Here is a 19,624-nt window from a genome sequence, read left to right on the forward strand (position 1 = left end):
ATTTATGTATATGCAGCACCTAATCTACTATAGCATTAATTAGAATTTAGCTTTACAATGCGACTTAGACTAATCAACTGCAAAATAAAAAATAAATAAACAAAGACTGCTTTTAAAAGCTGAAGTAATTCTACAAGTACATGCAAGGGCACGTTGATAAAATTGATAATATTGTACAGTATTTGAAGCCATTGCATGAGCTGTAATCACAATCTCTCTCCAGACTTTTTATTTTTTATGGTCTGTGGCTCTTTTGCCAACTCATTTCACCTATACCTCTTCATTTTCTTTTTTCCTCGTTATTGACTACTTTCTAGACAAACGCCATCTTTCCTATTATATTATTTCAGCTCTGCTAATTTTTCAATCACTCACCTCTGTCATTCAAAATTTCTTCAGATTGCCATTTTTTTTTCTTTTTGTATTAAGCCAAGTCAACTGTAAAATGGGAAAAACTGAAAATGTTTCTTTTCCAAACTTTATCATTATGTTTAATCCTCTCAGATCCATCAAAGTGCTTTTATCTCTTTCACTTCTGTTTTTTGAACAGTTGTATTTACTAATAGTATTATACCACTCCCAGAGAAACAATACTATTACTCTTACTGTTGTTAGACTTTCATTTTAATTGACAATGTTGAGAAACAGCCCTGGAAATACCCTGCATCTTCCTGCTTAGTTAACCATGGAAGATGGAGCAAGTTGTACAATGTCAAAAAAGATATTGCCTGCTGTCTTTAAAATACCATTTGATGGAAAGTATTACAGACAGTTGTCATGTTTTAGTCCTTGTGCACATAGCAGTTATACTGTAGCATAATGAGCCATGTCTGTGGCGATAATGTTGTGTGGCTAGAAGGTTAAGCAAGATTAATTAAAAGGCTCAAACATGTACTTAAAAAAAACCACTAAACATAATATAGTAGTTCATAAATGTACAAATATACATATATAAATGTTTCAGGAGATTATTGGAACTCAGTAATTTAAGGTAAAGTTATGATTGGGAGGGCAATTTATTCTGTGTTCAACAGGCCAAATGTAAAGAACCCCACAGTCCTGCTCAGAGCTGTGAGATTACTGACAGAAAGTCTGTTGTGGGTGCAAAAAATAGCTCATGTCACTTTCATAACTTTACCTGGAGTAACTTTTCTCCCACCTTAAAGAAAATGGCTAAATAAGAGGATAAAATATATAGCACTCAGCTACATTTCAAATGTAATGGGTTAGGTATGGGATCTCGGTGGTGGGATGCCGTCGTCAGAAGACAGCGGCATCCCAACAGTCAGAATCCTGATGCATGCAGGTAAGTACCCTGACCCTACCCTAACTCTAACCCACCTTTCCCACAGTCTAACCTTAACCCTCCCCTCCAGCAGCCTACCCCTAACCCTGCACCTATGCCTAACCCAAAACCCTACCCTAACTCTAATACCTTCAATCAGGATGCCAGCGGTGGCGATTCTGAAGCCGGTATTCCGACAGCTGGCGGGATTCTGGCACTGGGATTCTGACCGCTGACATCCCGACCACCGGGATGCTGACTACAGCCCAATGTAATATTCAATCAAACTATGTGAAATTTTACATTTGTATTAGTGGATGTTATTAGTAGTTATTAGTAGCTCTTCTACACAAGGCAGATTGCATTTTATATTAAGTGGTCCCTTAATAGTCCAATAAAACAAGAACATTGCTGAATTGTCCACAAGACTTGCAGAGTTATTTTGTAAAGAAAGTTAGTAATTTAGTGCCTGATTCAGAGATGGGTGCATTTAGCACCAACGATGCAGCTGTGCTAAAATTTGCAAAAGCCACAGGAGGCGTGAAGTTAAAGGAGCCCACGGCCGGCTTCTGTGATCCGCTGCTTTGTCTAGCGACGCAGCATCGAATCAACTGATTGACCATCAGATATTGAAGTAACCGCCAGGGTTACCTGACCCCATTTTCTGTAATACTTTCTGTTGCCACCCTGTCACAGTCCTGACGCAGGTTCTGTGCATGCGCAGATCTAGAAGCATTGGAGATGTGCATAAACATTGAGTTTATGTACATCTCTGAATTAGGCCCAATGTTTTTAAAACTTTTATCATTCATATATAAGACTAGTATTATCCATATTTGGAGATATATTAATCAAATAGCATATTGAAACTTTTGCGATCACTTAAGTTCTGGGTATGGACCTGGACCCAGCTACTAGCATATACAAGCGAACATTACCAGCCAGGAATGCTTTGGTACCATCTCCCAAAACAATTAGCAAAATGTAGTACATAGGCTAAAATGGGGCTGCTTTTGTGAAAAAAAATGGAGAGATGACAATAGATATCTCTGATACATCCTAAAGATACTGTACTTCATTTTTTGCAGGCATTCCCCGAAAGCATCTGATTTCTGAGGCTTTTCCAACAAAATTCTTTTGATAAATATGCCCCTATGTATTCCTTCAGTAGCTATTCTTGAAGGACAGAAGGTGATGTTATGATCTAAGGGCCTGATTCAGAGCCGGACGCTATTTGCGCTCGCTCGTTCATAAAAAGGGGCCGGCTATTTAAATTGAGCGCTCGCTCTTTGCGGTCTGTTGACGCCTCTATGTCTGAGCGAGCGAACGAAACATGTGCTCGCTATTTTGTAAAGACGCCCCCTTGCCGCTCGCATCATACGTCATCTCTGCTATTTATTAGATTAATCGAGTACATTGAAGGCGTCTGAACTGCTCGCAGTGCTTGTGGTAGGTTTATCCTACCGCAATCATGCGAATAGTTCAGGCTAAGAAACAACCAAGTGACGTGGTCGATGACGCTGCTTAGTTAATTATGCACACCCTTAAAATGCCCGTTTTGACCGTTTGGCACGCCTGCGTTCGGATCACCACTCCCCGTTTTCAAGCACCTACCCCTGTTATCACACACAAACGCCTCATTCTGTCACTCAAATTAGCAGACACTCGCTGTTTTGCGAGCGCTCGATTTCCGACCACAATGACTGGTTGGCGCATGCGCATTACGACCCATACGCATGCGCAGTTGTGCGAACATCGCTCGGAGCGAACCAGCGGCCGCTTATGAGCGGCTCTGAATCAGGCCCTAAGTTATCACTGTGTTGTTCTACTTATTGTGCAAGTATGCCCTATTTTATGTTCTTGCTTAAAATCATCCATTACATTTAAATGTCGGGGCAGAACTATGGGAGACAATGGAGGCGCCTGCCACCGGGCTCCAGCTCTGAAGGGGCACCTACTCTATTGACCACAACATTTACCCCACTTAGGGCTATAACTATGTACCCGGAGTGTACCGTCACAGCCGCCCAATACATGGCACACCTTCACGGCACCTGAGAAGCCATCATACACTAGTGGAGAGCTCCATGTCAGACCATCAGCTGCTGCCTTTGTCTATCTATAGCCTGTCTGCATGCGAATTGCTACATTACAGTGTCAGCGGCTGTGACCGGGAGAGGCACCAAATTATAACTTGCCTCCGGGCGTCTGGGATAAACTTACACCACTGTTTAAATGTACTGGTCCCAGTAAAGTGTATGCTACAAATGTTCTATACACGTTTGAAGCTTGAACAGATGAGAATATTCTGCAACATTAAAATATTATATAATGTATGATAAAGTCAATTAAACTGCCATTTGTTGTATTTTTTGTTATAGAAAATGATTTAGAAAAAGTAACAACTTCTACATGCAGTTTATATAATGTACAGTATACTGAAATTATGTGGAAAGAGCATTTATGAATAACATACTTTTCTGTAACAATAGGTTTAAATTACATACATGAAAATAATTTACAGTCAGGTGCATAAATATTGGGACATTGACAGAATTTTCATATTTTGGCCTCTATTCACAACCACAATGGCTTTGAAATGAAACAAACAAGATGTGCTTTAACTGCAGACTTTCAGATTTAATTTGAGGGTAATTACATCCAAATCAGGTAAACGGTGTAGGAATTACAACGATTTCTATATGTGCCTCCCACTTTTTAAGGGGCCAAAAGTAATGGGACAAACTAAACAATCCTAAATCTAACTTTCACTTTTTAATACTTTGTTGCAAATCCTTTGCAGGCAATTACAGCCTGAAGTCTGAAACGCATAGACATCACCAGACACTGGGTTTCATCCCTGGTAATGCTCTGCCAGGCCTCTACTGCAAATCTCTTCAGTTCCTGCTTGTTCTTGGGGCATTTTCCCTTCAGTTTTGTCTTCATCAAGTGAAATGCATGCTCAATCGGATTCAGGTCAGGGGATTGACATGGCCATTGCATAACATTCCACTTTTTAGCCTTAAAAAACTCTTTGCTTGCTTTTGCAGTATGCTTCGGGTGATTGTCCATCTGCACTGTGAAGCGCCGTCCAATGAGTTCTGAAACATGTGACTGAATATGAGCATATAATATTTCCTAAAACACTTCAGAATTCATTCTGCTGCTTTTGTCAGCAGTCACATCATCAATAAATACAAAGCAACCAGTTCCATTGGTAGCCATACATGCCCACGCCATGACACTACTACCACCATGCTTCACTGATGAGGTGGTATGTTTTGAATCATGAGAAGTTCCTTTCCTGCTCCATACTCTTCTCTTCCCATTACTCTGGTACAAGTTGATCTTTGTCTCATCTGTGCATAGGATGTTGTTCCAGAACTGTAATGGCTTTTTTAGATGTTGTTTGGCAAACTCTAATCTGGTCTTCCTGTTTTTGTGGCTCACCAATGGTTTCCCATCTCTATATTCACTCTTGTGAAGTCTTCTCTTGATTGTTGACTTTGACACATATAAACCTACCTCCTGGAGAGTGTTCTTGATTTGGCCAACTGTTGTGAAGGGGTTTTTCTTCAATAGGGAAATAATTCTTCTGTCATCCACCACAGTTGTTTTCCGTGGTCTTTCGGGTCTTTTGGTGTTGCTGAGCTCTCCGGTGCGTTCTCTCTTTTTAAGAATGTTCCAAACAGTTGATTTGGCCACACCTAATGTTTTTGCTATCTCTCTGATGGGTATGTTTTGATTTTTCAGCCCAATGATGGCTTGCTTCACTGATAGTGACAGCTCTTTGGATCTCATATTGAGAGTCAACAGCAACTGATTCCAAATGAAAATGTAACACTTAGAATCAACTCCAGACCTTTTACCTGCTTAATTGATAATGAAATAACAAGGGAATAGCCCACACCTGTCCATGAAATAGATTTTGAGTTGATAGTCCCATTACTTTTGGCCCCTTAAAAAGTGGGAGGCACATATAGAAACCGTTGTAATTCCTACACCGTTCACCTGATTTGGATGTAATTACCCTCAAATTAAATCTGAAAGTCTGCCGTTAAAGCACATCTTGTTTGTTTAATTTCAAAGCCATTGTGGTGGTGAATAGAGGCCAAATTATGAAAATTCTGTCAATGTCCCAATATTTATGCACCTGACTGTATATACATATATATGTATATACATGAGGGATCCAAGAGGATCCCTCATTGCAACCCGAACCTCCTTCCCATAGGGAAGGAGCGGGTTTGCGATGCCAGAGCAGGAGCATTCGCCATCTGAAGATGGTGAATGCTCCCGCAGTCAAGCTCCGAAAACATATTATTTTCGGAGGTTGATCAATTCTGTCCCCATACTAGTGTATGGGGACAGCGGGCCATTCTGCAAGAGGAAGGTAATTAGGAGATATCCGTGATATCTCCTGCTTTACCTTCTTGGTGAATGGCCCAATAACTTAATTTTTACAATTGCAGGTGAAAATGGTAATTTTCACTTGCTGTGAAAATTAAGTGATGATGAATAGGCCCCTGTGTCTGTTATTTTTGTATTCTACATGTGGAATTAATGGCAGACAGTGAAGAAAAGCTCAAACAACTTTCCTGTCCACTGCTCGTCTATGTATGCTTGTGTATTTTATTACATAATTTGTACAGAAAAATATTTAATTACTATAAAAATATACAATAAAATATAACAAAATGTAAAATGTTAAATCTGTATTCAGATATTTAAAGCATATATGATTATTTTGACTAGAATATGGCTATTGAGTATTTTGGATTTTTTTTTTATTACACTTTTACATCATTACCACAATGGAAAAATGTGTGAATAGTTATAGAATTTCTGTCTCATTTGATGATTTCAATTTATCTGAAGTGTCGCTGCTCAAGTAGTATCTAAAAATTTGGCAGAAGACTAGACTAAAGCAATTCTATTTGCAACCTTTTGAGCAATGTAATTATAGTTTGTAAATTTAAGTAAAAGCAAAAAAGTTTATGTACAATATAACTATGATTTGTATTTTCTATTTAATTTATTATTGATTTACCTTAGCAGTAAATATACAGTAATTTTATCTATTTACTCGGTATATCTCTGCATGATAATGTTTGTTTTTAAACTGAAAGACCATTTATTTATTGCTATTTGTTGTATTCCATCCATCAAGAATGACCAAAGAAAGCAGTTGATGAAATACAGTGCAAATTATATTAGCAGCTTTTGTACAATTAAGCGATTAAGCTTTCTTCTAAGTGGAGTTTTACATCCTAAGGACAAGGACATTAAAACCATTCCTTCCTCACTGATGTTGATACTGTCATTAAAGTGGAACTAAACAGAGTTATATTAAAATTCTAAACAAGTACAATAGGTGCATAATACTTTTACAAATATATATACTTATATATATATATATATATATATATATGTGTGTGTATATATATATATATATATTTATTTGTTTATGAACAGTTTCTTATATAGCACAGCATATTCCATTGTGCTGTGCAATTTGAATCAACATTAATAGAACAAGACTAGGTTGTAAAAGACAGACATAAAGGTAAGAGGGCCCTGCTCGCAAGTTTACAATCTATAGGGAACAAGGTGTTGATACACAAGGATTGATGTATTGATTGCAAATTGGTCCAGCCCGATTGCAGAGGTTCTTGGTGAGCTGTATGATCCAGTCACACTGGAAAGTTGGCCTATGGTCAGGAGGATGTGAAATTGAAGAGAGAGAAAATGTGATATGTGTAAACTATAAGAAGGGAGTTAGATAGGGAAGGTATAAGGGTCATTTGGGTGCTTTTGGAAGCTGATAAGCTTGTCTGAAAGGTGTGTGTATTTCTGTTATCTTTAGCAATCTTGCTTTCTCACTCTAGTGGCACCTTGAGCTGCATCAAAACAAAAAATCTACATTCAACAATGCAAATTTACTAATCAGCTAATTTGACTGATTATTTTCATTCTATGGTGATACTCAGCGTTTTCTGTTGTGTGTGAGTTTAGTTGATTTGCCTGTTTACAATAGATTCTGCTGACAAATAAAGCTTGAATCTCCTGACAGTCAACAGTGGAGTCAAAGCACTGCACAGATCAGTATGATCTGTAGATAATAAGAATTAGGTGCGCAATGGATTCTGTGTGAAAATCAGTTGTACTACTGAGCTGCTACACGTAATGGGATCTGCAACCCACTAGATGAAGTCTGAATAAGAAAAAACCCCCTCAGAAGCAAAACTATCCCCCAGCCTCTGAGCTCGGTCCGGTACTAGAAAGTTTGGCAAAAAACAGGTATTGGGTCCCCCCTTTTTTTAAAGTAACCAGCACTGGGCTGAACCACCGGGGGGCTTACACTATAGCAGGGAAACACACAGTGTGTTCCCTGCCATTATGTAAAACCAGCCCCAAGCTGATCATCACAGGGCTGGAAATCCTAAAATTAAAATGTATTCCCTCTCCCAAAGATCTTCCCAACACCCCTGGCTTTTTTCCAGGCTTGCTGGGACCTGTAGTTCCATTGCAAAATCTATAAAATCTATCTTTCACACCATTACTCCTGTATCCATCGCCTCCAGTGGTGCGGGGAAGAGCCTTGGCCTTTCAGCCAAGGGATGGCTGATCCATGGGAGGGAGGAATACATTTAGTTTGGGGATCCCCCTTTCCGCAGATTTCCAGCCCTAGACTGACCAGTTTGGGGCTAGTTATACATTATGGCAGGAGGACCCCATGCAGTGTGTCTCCCTGCTATAGTGTAAGCCCCCTGGCTGGTTTAGCCCAGTGCTGGTTACTGGAAAATAGGGATCCCATACCTATTTTTCTTCCAATTTTCCAATCCCAGACCTGGCTCAGAGGTCTGGGGCTGGTTATACTTTTGAGTGTAATCCCCATGCACTTTTTCTTGTTTATCATTAACTTTATTTAATCCTTTAAACAACAACGCTTGCACAGAACATGCTGCTCACAGGCAGGTCTATTGCATTGTGCTGCGATTTTGGTGGAATTTTGATCAATTTGACAAACACATTTCTTAGTAATTTTGTGATTTCTATTTGAGTCCATGTACCTGATACAATGTTTAGTGCCGAATTGGTGTGTTAAATCGTGTTTCACCTGCGAGTTACAGTTGATTTGGCCTTTAGTAAATCTTAGATTTGTAAAATCACACTAACATCACAAAAATCACAAAATCACCCAAAATGGAATCTTAGTAAATGTACCCCTTACAGACAGCTTCAGATGTATCACAAGCAACCACTTTAGCATAACTTTGGCTGCAGCTGAAGACAACACAAACAACACATTCATACTTTACTGAAACCAAGCTACATTACTTAACATTCCAAGTCAATAGTTTGGAAATGTTCTTTTACAAACAAGCTATGAACATTTTACCATGTACAGTATACTAATACTGTATATCAAAAAGTGTATTTTAGGAATAGTTTCACTTTAACAAAGATTTAGATTAAATAAATCAACATTACATAATATCTAATAATGATCAAATTTACAGTGAAATCTGTTTATATTTGTACCATACCTAACTATATCTGTAAATATGTTTATCTGTAAAGAATTGCTCTGCTTGTCATTTCATATAATGTATATTCCTTATAATGGAGTAAGATCGTTGTATATAATTTTAATTTACATAATCATCTTTCATCTGTTTCTTGTGCTTTTTTTTTTTTTTTTCTTGTTTTGTTTTCTTTCCAACATGCTGCAGTTTCCAATATATTGTGGCGCAAAGAAGGTACTCATACATTAGTTGTTATATTTTAGCATATTTATAATAAATAATAGTTACCATTGATCATTATGTAGATGTGCCACTGATTTAGCAATCTTAATTTAAAAGGTTTTGTTTCATGCAAATGGGTAACCATAAGATTTTTAAATGTTTGTCACATAGCAGTATGGTCATTAGAACGGGGGCAGGGGCAAGGGGGCTCTCGCACCCCCAAACATTTGAAAGGAGCTGGAGCCGTTGATGGCCCCTGCACCGCATGGAGGAGGAGGTGTAATGTGCAGTCTGTAAGTTAAAACGCTGCACATTACATCTCCTCCCTGACCGTCAGCTCCTCAGGTAAGAGAGAGAGAGGGAGGGAGAAGGAGAGGAAAAGGGAAGGAGGCAGGTTACGGAACGATTTTATGTTGTCCCCCAACACAAAATCATTGCGACACCCCTGCATCGCAGCATGATGTAACCTAGAGAGTGTCTTACTCTATGTGGTAAATTTACTAAGAATAGTGTTGGTCCCGATTTTCAACTCGGATAGGATTGATCAAAAATGAAAGTTTTTTGCACTTTAAAAATCAGGAATTTACCAAGGTCCCATATTTGACAGGATTGTTTTGACTGATGGTGTATTTGGTCGATCCTGTCTGTTTTGAAGTCCCAATTTCACCGCCTGAATTACTCTCCCGAACAAGCAGGATGCACATATCAGTGAAATATGTGCAGACTGCTTGTTTTTATAAATTATTTTCAGGGTTAATATTAAGATAAAAATTTATGTGGGGTCGCCCCCAAAAGCATAACCAGCCCTGGACTTCTCAGCCAGGCTTGGTTCCAAAAATAACGGGGAACAAAACGAATAGGGTTCCACCATAATTTAGGAACCAGCACCAGGCTGCAGGGCCAGTCCTAGTTTTAAATATAGGGGGAAAAAATGCGTATGGTTCCCCCTATATTTTAAACCAGCACCGGACCCAAAATGACTGGGGTGTAATGCCACAGTCCAGAGACACTATTACCGGGTCTCCAGGGCCAAAGCATTCTCATCCCAAGTCGGTCAGGCCAAGCTGGGGTTCTCAGGGGAGGTGGGGACCCCATAAAAAAAGGGGTCTCCCCTATCCCGAACTCCAGGCTTGATCTGAAGCCCGGGACTTTTCCCTCCACCTCTGGAGCGCTGGGTACGGGGGTAATAAAGTGAAGAATAGACTAAAACTATTGTATTTTACAGTGGGACTACCGGTGCCAGCATACCTGCCCTTTGTCACTTGTGGAACTTCAAGTGCCAGCATGCGTCCGGCACTCATACACCCACTGTAAAATAAATAGTTAAATAAAGACAGAACACACACACCATGACTAGTAAAGATTTACATACATCAATCACACATACTTACCTGTACCAGCCAGTCTGTCCTCTTCTCCAAGTAGAATCTATGAGTGAGAGCTGTCAGGAGCTGCCAGCCAATCAGCGGCCGCAAACTGTAGAGCGGCCGCAAACTGTAGAGCGGCCGCTGATTGGCTCCGGCTCCTGACAGTTCCCACGTGGGCTGACTTGCCCACGTAAGGAGCCAGAGCCAATTTGCGGCCGCTCTACAGTTAGCAGCCGCTGATTGGCTGGTGGCTCCTGACTGTTCTCACTGTTCAGTCGGGAGCCGGTTAACGATGTATGTGGTCACACACATACACCGCTAATGATAAGTATATGGATCGGGTACATGGTTTGTTTTTTTGCAAAGACCCCCCTGGATGCTATGGAGACCAGCACCAGGATGGAGGTGAGTATATGATCTATGTTGCAGGTCATTCCACATGGATTCTACATTGGAGAAGAGGACAGAAACATCTGGTAGAAGGTAAGTATGTGTGATTGATGGGTGTGTGTATTAAATCTTTACCAACTACGGTGTGTGTCATGTCTTTATTTAACTATTTATTTTACAGTGGCGGTATGGGTGCCGGACGCCTGCTGACACTTGTAGTTCCAGAAGGACCAAAGGGCAGGCATGCTGGCATCTGTAGTCCCACTGTAAAATACAATAGTTTTAGTCTATTCTTCACTTTATTACCTCTGCACCCACCGCACCAGGGGTGCGGGGAACAGCCCCGGGCTTCAGACCAAGCCTGGGGTTCAGGAGAGATGGAAACCCTTTTTTATGGGGTCCCCACCTCCCCTGAGTTCCCCAACTTGGCCTGACCGACTTGGAGCCGTAATCAAATTGAGCAGACCCGCGATACATTTCCGCCTCCCAGACTTTTCGCCTACATCACGTGTTTTGTAGGCGTAAAAGTATAACGCGCCTGGCGAAACTTAAACAAGTGGAAAGTACTGTCAGATTTGGGGAAATCAGCTTGACACCCCTCAAGAGATGCTCTGACATGGGGGTTAGGTATGGTACCCCCTGATTTGGCTTGCTGAAGGTATTTGGTGTTTTTAAATGTGCTCAATAAGCTGCTAAATAGCGATTTTGTATAAGTGGTGCAAAATAGTATTCAGGAGGTTTTTTTGCAGAAAGTGTCTTATCCCAGCAAATTTGGGGTACTTGAAAATGGGGGCCAGCATATTTTAAAGTTAAGTTTTAAAAATTCATGAAAAATCCACCTGCCGCAAGCCCCTGCAATGGAAAAACACCTGGGGCAAATTTGGGGACCCCCCAGAGTCAAGTTCGCTAGTTTTTAACTTTGTCCCCCAATATATTTTTTTCTCCCCCAAATTCAAAGTCATGTTTTGGGGTGTTCTTAAGTCTTTTTTTAAAAATTTACACAGTTTACCTTTGGGGGACTGTCTGAAGGCTGCACGGGGGTTCCCACAACGGTTGCACCCAAAAACCCCAATTCTGCACTTTTTTCCGCCTGCTATTCATATGCGAAACTTTTCCGCCTATTACATTGCATTGACTTTCTGCCTAGGCAAAAAGTCTTCCAAATTGAATATGGAGGAAAGTCAAAACAGCAAAAATGACATCATCAGCAAAAAGTTTCCGTCGAAAACACTCGAAAATGGCTTTTCGCCTCAAATTGAATACGGGCCTTAGGGTGAGAATCCTTTGGCCCTGGAGACCCAGTAATAGGGTCTCCTGGCTGTGGCAATACACAACGGTCATTTTGGGTCTGGTGCTGGTTTAAAATATAGGGGGACCCCTACACATTTCCCCCCTATATTTAAAACCAGGACTGGCCCTGCAGCCTGGTGCTGGTTCTTAAATTACGGTGGAACTCTACTCATTTTGTTCCCCGTAATTTTAGGAACCAGGACTGGCTGACAAGTCCAGGGCTGGTTAGGTTTTTTCGGGGGACCGTACGTCATTTTAAAAAAAATAATTAACCCTTACAACACACTTTCCATTCATAAACATACACAAATCACACTGATTTATATATGTTGGATGGCAACTTGCAGCTCAGGAGGTGCTTTTAAAACTTCAATTGAGTCCCCGATTTGAGTGTAAAATGGCCGACTTTAGCAAAACGAATAATGGTAAATTCCCGATTTAGGCTGAAATAAGTGAAAAGTACTTCCGAATTGAGCCGATGATGATATAATTTCTATTGTTCAAAAAGGCAAAATTTGTGGCATTAAACCACCCGATTTCAACCACAAAAGATGAATAAATCACCCGACTTTAATTATAGTAAATTCCAAATTTGCAAAAAAGTTATATTTTCACCCGAGAATGCAAATCACGACCAACATGATTCTTAGTCCCACACAACTAAGAATGTCCAGTACAGAAGCTTCATACAGTATACCACTTTTTATGTTGCTTCCTTACTAGTTAACAAACATACAGACCCTTTCCCTGAATTAACTTTTGAAGTTAGTCATAATGAAATAGTCTGCTCTACTTTGCTTTATCCCTATATATCTCCAATTCCTTTTTGATGTGTCAGTGTGGAAGTGATGTTCAGTACAGGTTAACTTTTTTTGCCGACACCACAAGGTGATTTAAGCAGCTATAAATGTGCAATGTACATACAATCATCTGATAAACTAGATATGGATCTTAAAAGTCTTTAGTAGACAATTCAATTAGATTTAGATTTTCACACTATTTGATGATTATCCACGCTCAGCCTTATCACACACATCCAGGATAATGGAAACAGTACAGTATAAGGCTGTGGAAACTGTGGGCCTGATTCTAAGATTTACACTAATGCGATCACAACTGCGAACTCTTATGGGTCGCAATTGCTAAAATATGCTAATACATTCCAAAGCCTAGCCAAGCATAGGGATGCCCACTGCTGCCGCTCATGGCCGTCCGACGAAGTACCACAACGTAAACATTGGTAACATCGATGCAGATTGGGCAGCCATGCAGCTTTTAAGTCAAGTCTGACCTGCCTCAAACACTGCAGCTCTACTGACATGCAGAGAGCTCTCATTCTGTGAAGGAGATTGCAATGGATAATTTATGGACACCCATGAAACAGAGTTTAAATGGTTCCAGCATGCCTGCTACTTCCCCCAAACGGTGACTCTCTGTCACTCATTTTGCGAGTGAATCCTCTGTGCGAGCATGATCGCAATACAATAATTGTGCTTGCGCAATGTGGAATTCGTGTATCGCTCGATCTGCTTAAATAACGGCATTGTGTAAATCTTGGAATTAGGCCCTGTGTTTAAATATGTTTAACTAAAGATAATATAAATAGAATAATAGTCCTCCAACTGCTGACTACCTGTCACTCATTTTGCGTGTGAATCCTCTATGCGAGCGTGATTGCAATACAAACCCGTCACGTGTGCAGTGCGGCATTCGCACATGTGCAATGGCTAACAATCGCTCGATCTCGACATTGCGAAAATCATGCAATCAGGCCCCATATTTAAATGTGTTTAAATTAAGATAATATAAATAAATAGATTAAATCGAATAATATTCACTGGTCTTCCAGTGCCCTCCTGTGTCACTTATAGAAGCACCTTGTGTGTGGCCAGATCAGGCTGTATGACAACTCTGCCTCTCACTTAAAGCTGGCCAAGGGACTAAAAGTCTGCAGCATTAACATATAGTATAATACATATCTGTACTAGCTGAAGTTCCGGCGTTGTCCAGGTTTAAATTCTGGGACAAAGTTTTTCCCAGTGCACTCCACAATGAGGTCTAACCGGGATCACAACAACTCCTTTAGGCATTCCAGATCAATTTCCACCCCTCTGTGAAGTTTTCATTTAAATCCATCCAGTGGAATGCCCAGAACAGACTCCTCAGGTCAAAGTTCTGTCCAGCGTACACCAACAGGAGGTCTGGTCATGATCTCAACCCTCTAGTATGTCTTCTGGGATCAAAAGTTACCACTCTGTGAAATTTTCATCCAAATTATGTGATGCCGTCCAAATCCATCCAGTGGAAGGACCAGAATAGACTCCCTAGGTCAAAGTTCTGTCTGGTGCACATGAGGTCCAACCTTGACCCAAACCACTCCATTAGGCATCCCAGACCAATGGACAACCCTTTGTGAAGTTTTCATCCAAATCATCCAGTGGAAGGCCCAGAATAGGCTCCAAAAGGCAATGTTCTGGGCAGCATGCACCAACAGGAGGTCCGACCGAGACCGAGACCTCCTAGTATGTTTTCTGGGATCCAGACTGTTAACTTGCTGCCTAATATATGCCATCCATGACAGGTGCCATTGTAACAGGATAATCAGTTATTCATTTCATCTGTCAGTGGTTTTAATGTTATAGCTGATGGGCGTATATATAAAATATATATACACCCATATAATATGTTACTTTGACATGTAGCACCTTTCTAAAAATTGTTGCAGACCAATGCTATTCCCTTCAAAAATTGTTCAGCAATGGTTTGAGATACATGACAAAAGGTGCAAAGCGTTGACTTGGCCTCCAAATTCCCCAGATCTCTATCCAATGAGTGTCTGTGGGATGTGCTGGAAAAACATGTCTGAGGAATGGAGGCCCCACCTTACAATTTACACAGGACTTAATGATCTGCTGCTAATATCTTGATGCCAGATACCACAGCACACCTTCAGAGGCTGGTCTTGTGGTCTTGTGGAATCCATGCCTTGAAGGGTCAGATCTGTTTTGGTGGCACAAGGAGGACCTACAGAATATTAGGCAGGTGGCTTTAGTGTTATGGCTGATCTATATATATATATATATATATATATATATATATATACTGTATATATGTCTGTGTGTGTTCACAATTATAAAGCACAAAGGAATATGAATAAAGTTTTATTAATAAATATTACCCAGTGCTTCAGTTGCAGTCTCTCAATGGATGTGGGTAACTTTTTTAGATATTTTAAATTTATTGTTGGAGATTGTTTGCCTCTGCACCTTGGCAGCTCTCCAAGGATAATCATTATGAAGTGCTGACATTTAATATTATTTTTAATAATTGAAATGTTTCATTTCTCAACTTCAAATATAATAACACATTTAGAAACGCCTCTTTTTTCATACTTTGCCTACATCATCTGCAGTTAAGCATCATTACTTTCTTTTACTAGACATAGTGATTTGCTCAGCCTTCACTTCACTTCCCCATACCCTTCACCATGCTTTTCTTTTGCATCATTATGTTAATTGTTATCCTATGTTATCCTTGGTATTGATGTATAACTGTGTGTTTAACCCCAGTACAGCCCTGCTGAGACTTTGTGGTAATATGTAAATAAAAAAATAATAATAAAAAACAAAGCTGCCACATGTCATGAAATTAAAAATCACTCCTTTGGCAGATATCAACGGGTGAACCTTTGTACATAAATACAGGCAGACAGTAGTGGCATGCAAGAGGTGTGAGGTGTATTTATAGCATCATTCTGTGAGACAGGATACTCGAAGACAGACGGGAACATTTTGCAGTGTCTTAGTACTAAACTTTAGGAATTAAGGGACATATTCAATTGGGCATGAGGTTTAGCGAGGAAATACCTCGCGCCCCTAGTGCCCAATTTTTAATTACCATGGGTATGTGCACTCCCAATACGCACAGTATCCAATTTTTAAAAAGTGGTTGCAAGGTTTTCAGCTTGGAAAACCCTATGCTGCGTAAAACCCCCCAAAAACTGCAGTTACCTGCCCGGGGGTCTCTGGTGGTCTCCATGGCTCCCAGTGGCCTCCCTTCTATCTTCTTACTAGAGAGGGGGCTGCTGGGAATCCTGGCAGCTGCTGGGAGGCTACATGGGCTGGTGGGAGGGGAAAGGGCTGCTGGGAGATGGAGTTCTCCCAACGCCCATTCCGGGGGGGGGGCACACAGACACTGGGGGTGCCACACACAACACTCATACACACACTCACACTTACTCTTACACACTTACAAACACTCACACACACTGACATACTCCCCCTGCTTCAGAAGACAGCACTGCAGAAGGTAAGTAATTAAGGACTAGTTAAGCAAATTGGCAACTTCCAATTGCTTAATTAGTCCCCAGGGGGGTGGCGCCAGGGACCCAGAGCAAGTCCCACTGATGTTTCCTAAAATTAACAATTTTAGAAAAAAATCACACTTACTCTGGAAGTGCGAAAATAAAAACCTCCCGGGGCTCAAAATAGAAAAAAACATGCACCTAATTGAATAGCAAAAATCTCGCACCTGCAGGAAATACCTCGCAGGTGCGGGTTTTTTGCTATTCTCGCACCAAATTGAATATGCCCCTAAATCTAGCTCCAGCCAGTAGGATCTAAGATAAAATAATAGTATAAAAACTCCCCAGTGACTGATTTCTGCAGTTACCCCCTAAGACTTGTATTAATTCTAAACTTTTTATCAAAAAATAAAGACACGGAGTAGAGATTAATTTTGGCGAAATTTGTTTTGGAATCAATAAATTAAAATTCTTGCAATTTCTGAATATTAATTAAAGTTAGTATGGTGGCAGACATAGGTGTACCTATAGTGGGTGCAGGGGGTGCCATTGATATGGGGACCAGAGGCTTAGGGGGCAATGGTCACAGGTCATGTAGTTGTCTACCAAGTTCCCATAATTGCCTGCTAAGCAATTGGGACTGACCCGTTGCCAGTCCTAAATGAGGTGACATTCCATTTTAATTGAATGATATGTGTAGTAGATCTTATAATGGTAAGGAGGGCAGGAAAGGTGGCATAATCTGAACTTGGTACTGTAATGTAGTATAACATGCACTGTGGGGCACTGTAATGCTACATACAGTAGTGTGAACTGGGGCACCATAATGTAGCACAATATGAACTGGGGGCACTGTGATGTGGCATTGTATAAATTGGGGTAATTGATATGTCGCCCTGGATGAACTGGGGACACTACAATGTGGAATAACGTGAAATGGAGGCACTACAATGTGTAATAAAATGAACTGAAGGCACTACTATGTGGCATTATGAATGTAGGACTCTTAAATGTGACATAATATGTACTGGGGAAACTGTATTGCATAATGGGAACTGGGGCACTGTGTGGTACAATGTATAGTGGCAGCACTACATTTTGGCATATTGTGAACTAGGGCACCACTATGTGGCATACAATGAAGTTGGGCACTATTATGGGACATTAAATAATTAAGGGCATTACTATGGGGCATAAAATGAATGACTGTTGCAGAGAAAAGTGTCTCTCTAGAAGCATAGGGGTGGGTGTCCTTTCCGAATGTTGCTATTGGGCCTACAAAGTTCTGAGTATGCCCCTAATTGTGGACAACAAAGAATGGACAAACATTCATGCAAATCATTTGTTGGTATTTAGTTCTCCAGAGAAGCATGCCCGGATGTGCTGTGTCATTTCCCGGCAAGGTCTGATTGGCCTATAAAATAAAGAAGAACTCACCCATCTAAAACACCTAACCAAATGATTTAAAACTTACATCCTTTCTGCCAAAGTGAGGCAACTTAGCGGCAGCACCGCCACCATAGTGATCTCAGACCAACTCTAAAATGCCCAAAAACAAAGCTTCCAGAAACAAACAAATACCATCAAATGTTAAATGGACACCTAAACAAATGCACATACGTGATTTGGGTTATCATCCTGTGAACCACCACCTCATCACCAATTCACAGTATAAAATAAGCCACCGCAGAATTGACCTTTCGTAGCCTCAACCACAACAACAAGAACTCCACTGTGGACAAGGTATTATTGCCAACCAACCCAACCTATAAAAAGGCCAGTCTTGATGCAAAAAGTCAAATTCATAAACAGTTGTCCACCTTAGATCTAACAATGTGTGTTGGCATAGATCATTGCCAACTATGTGTAACACCAAAAAATTTAGGCCAATCAAAACATCACACAGAAGCCTTCAGATGCCCCTTCAACTCTGTCCGCAACATGCCCAAAAACTCAACCAACAAACACGACCAGACCAAATGAATGAGAATCATGAGCTGCAGAAGGTTGTGCAGCCCAATAAATATATACCAAATGGGCCTACTATCAAACAGTCTTGTAGTAAAAATCATTAAGAAAAACATTAGTCACAAAAAGTTCCTAGACAAAGATAAACATCCACAATAACCAACACTCACCAGCGAACACTAAACAACTTACAAAGACAATGTTAGTGATAAAAAACAAGCATGGTAACCAGACCAGAGGTAAATACAAAAAAACTACTAGGCTCTTTTGTATGTAATATAATTAATAAATAAAACTACTTAATGTCTCCATAGGAAAAAAAAAATCCCTCACAGACCCCTGCAATAGCAGAGAGTAGTCTAATACCTCTGGTTAGCATGTTGAATGAACTCAGGTAATTGCTTTACCTGGGTGCACTTTTCAGTGGATAGCTGTAGATTTTCACTGACCCAGAGCTTATATTTCTGATGATGAAAAACCTGAAGCAGCAGCAGAAATGACAGTCCCAATTCAAAATTAATGGGTCCCAAAATTAGACAAAGGCAAACCCATATCACAAACACAAAGCTTCAAAACCTGTCCAAATTGGAATTTGGTTAATGGGGACCCGTCTGCATGCATTAGCCAAGCACCCCCAAAGTCGAAGATCACTTGCAAATAGAGTTGTGCGCAGGCCCAGGTGTTTTGGTTTTGAATCCGGATTCATCTTTGTGTTTTGGTTTTGCAAAGCCACCCTCATCGTGTTTTGGTTTTGATTTTGGATCAGTATTTTTTTTAAAAAGAGCTAAAATTATGTCATTTTGACCTGATAGCATGCAATCAAAAACCTGAGTTCAGTTTTAAAATCCGAGTTCTGAACCACTGTAGGAACCAAACCGGGACTCGATTCAACATGGTACCCCAAAGTGATTCCAAACTTGGACTTGGTTTGTCTCGGAACCCATAAATTCGGTTGTTGTCAGTTCTTTGAGAACCAGACACGCACATCTCTATGCAAATAAACATGCTCCAAAGAAACTGGGCAGTTCCATATATCTTAATAACACTGTTGTGAGATTCATCGACAATGCCCAATTTGTTCAATCTTTGAGCATCTAATATTTCACAAAAGCACACCATCCCCACTTAAAACATCTCAGTAAATGAAAGCCAATTCCACTGTCATCGCTGGTGCAATTAATTTGTTGATGCAAAAAGCTCCATGAAAAGCCATGGCAAAGGCATCTTTAAATAATGAAACCTCAAACAAAGAAATACACAACTTCACCCG

The 19,624-nt window shown here is 40.4% G+C and overlaps 1 protein-coding gene across 2 annotated transcripts in view; it reads left to right on the forward strand.

Moving 5' to 3' along the window:
- FSTL5 (follistatin like 5) overlaps positions 1–19,624 on the forward strand; it is a 658,814-nt gene that overhangs the window by 561,604 nt on the left and 77,586 nt on the right. Inside the window, exon 11 of one of the 2 annotated variants that reach the window (XM_088475339.1) lies at positions 9,022–9,048. The exons of the other annotated variant lie outside the window; for it this stretch is intronic. Within the exon in view, the coding sequence (XP_088331465.1) occupies positions 9,022–9,048 (27 nt within the window). The remainder of the gene's footprint in view (positions 1–9,021; positions 9,049–19,624) is intronic. 2 annotated transcript variants of the gene reach the window in all.

The sequence above is a fragment of the Taudactylus pleione genome, unplaced genomic scaffold (assembly GCF_031769625.1).
Source record: "Taudactylus pleione unplaced genomic scaffold, aTauple2 ptg000170l, whole genome shotgun sequence".
In the NCBI taxonomy this organism is placed as follows: Eukaryota; Metazoa; Chordata; class Amphibia; order Anura; family Myobatrachidae; genus Taudactylus; species Taudactylus pleione.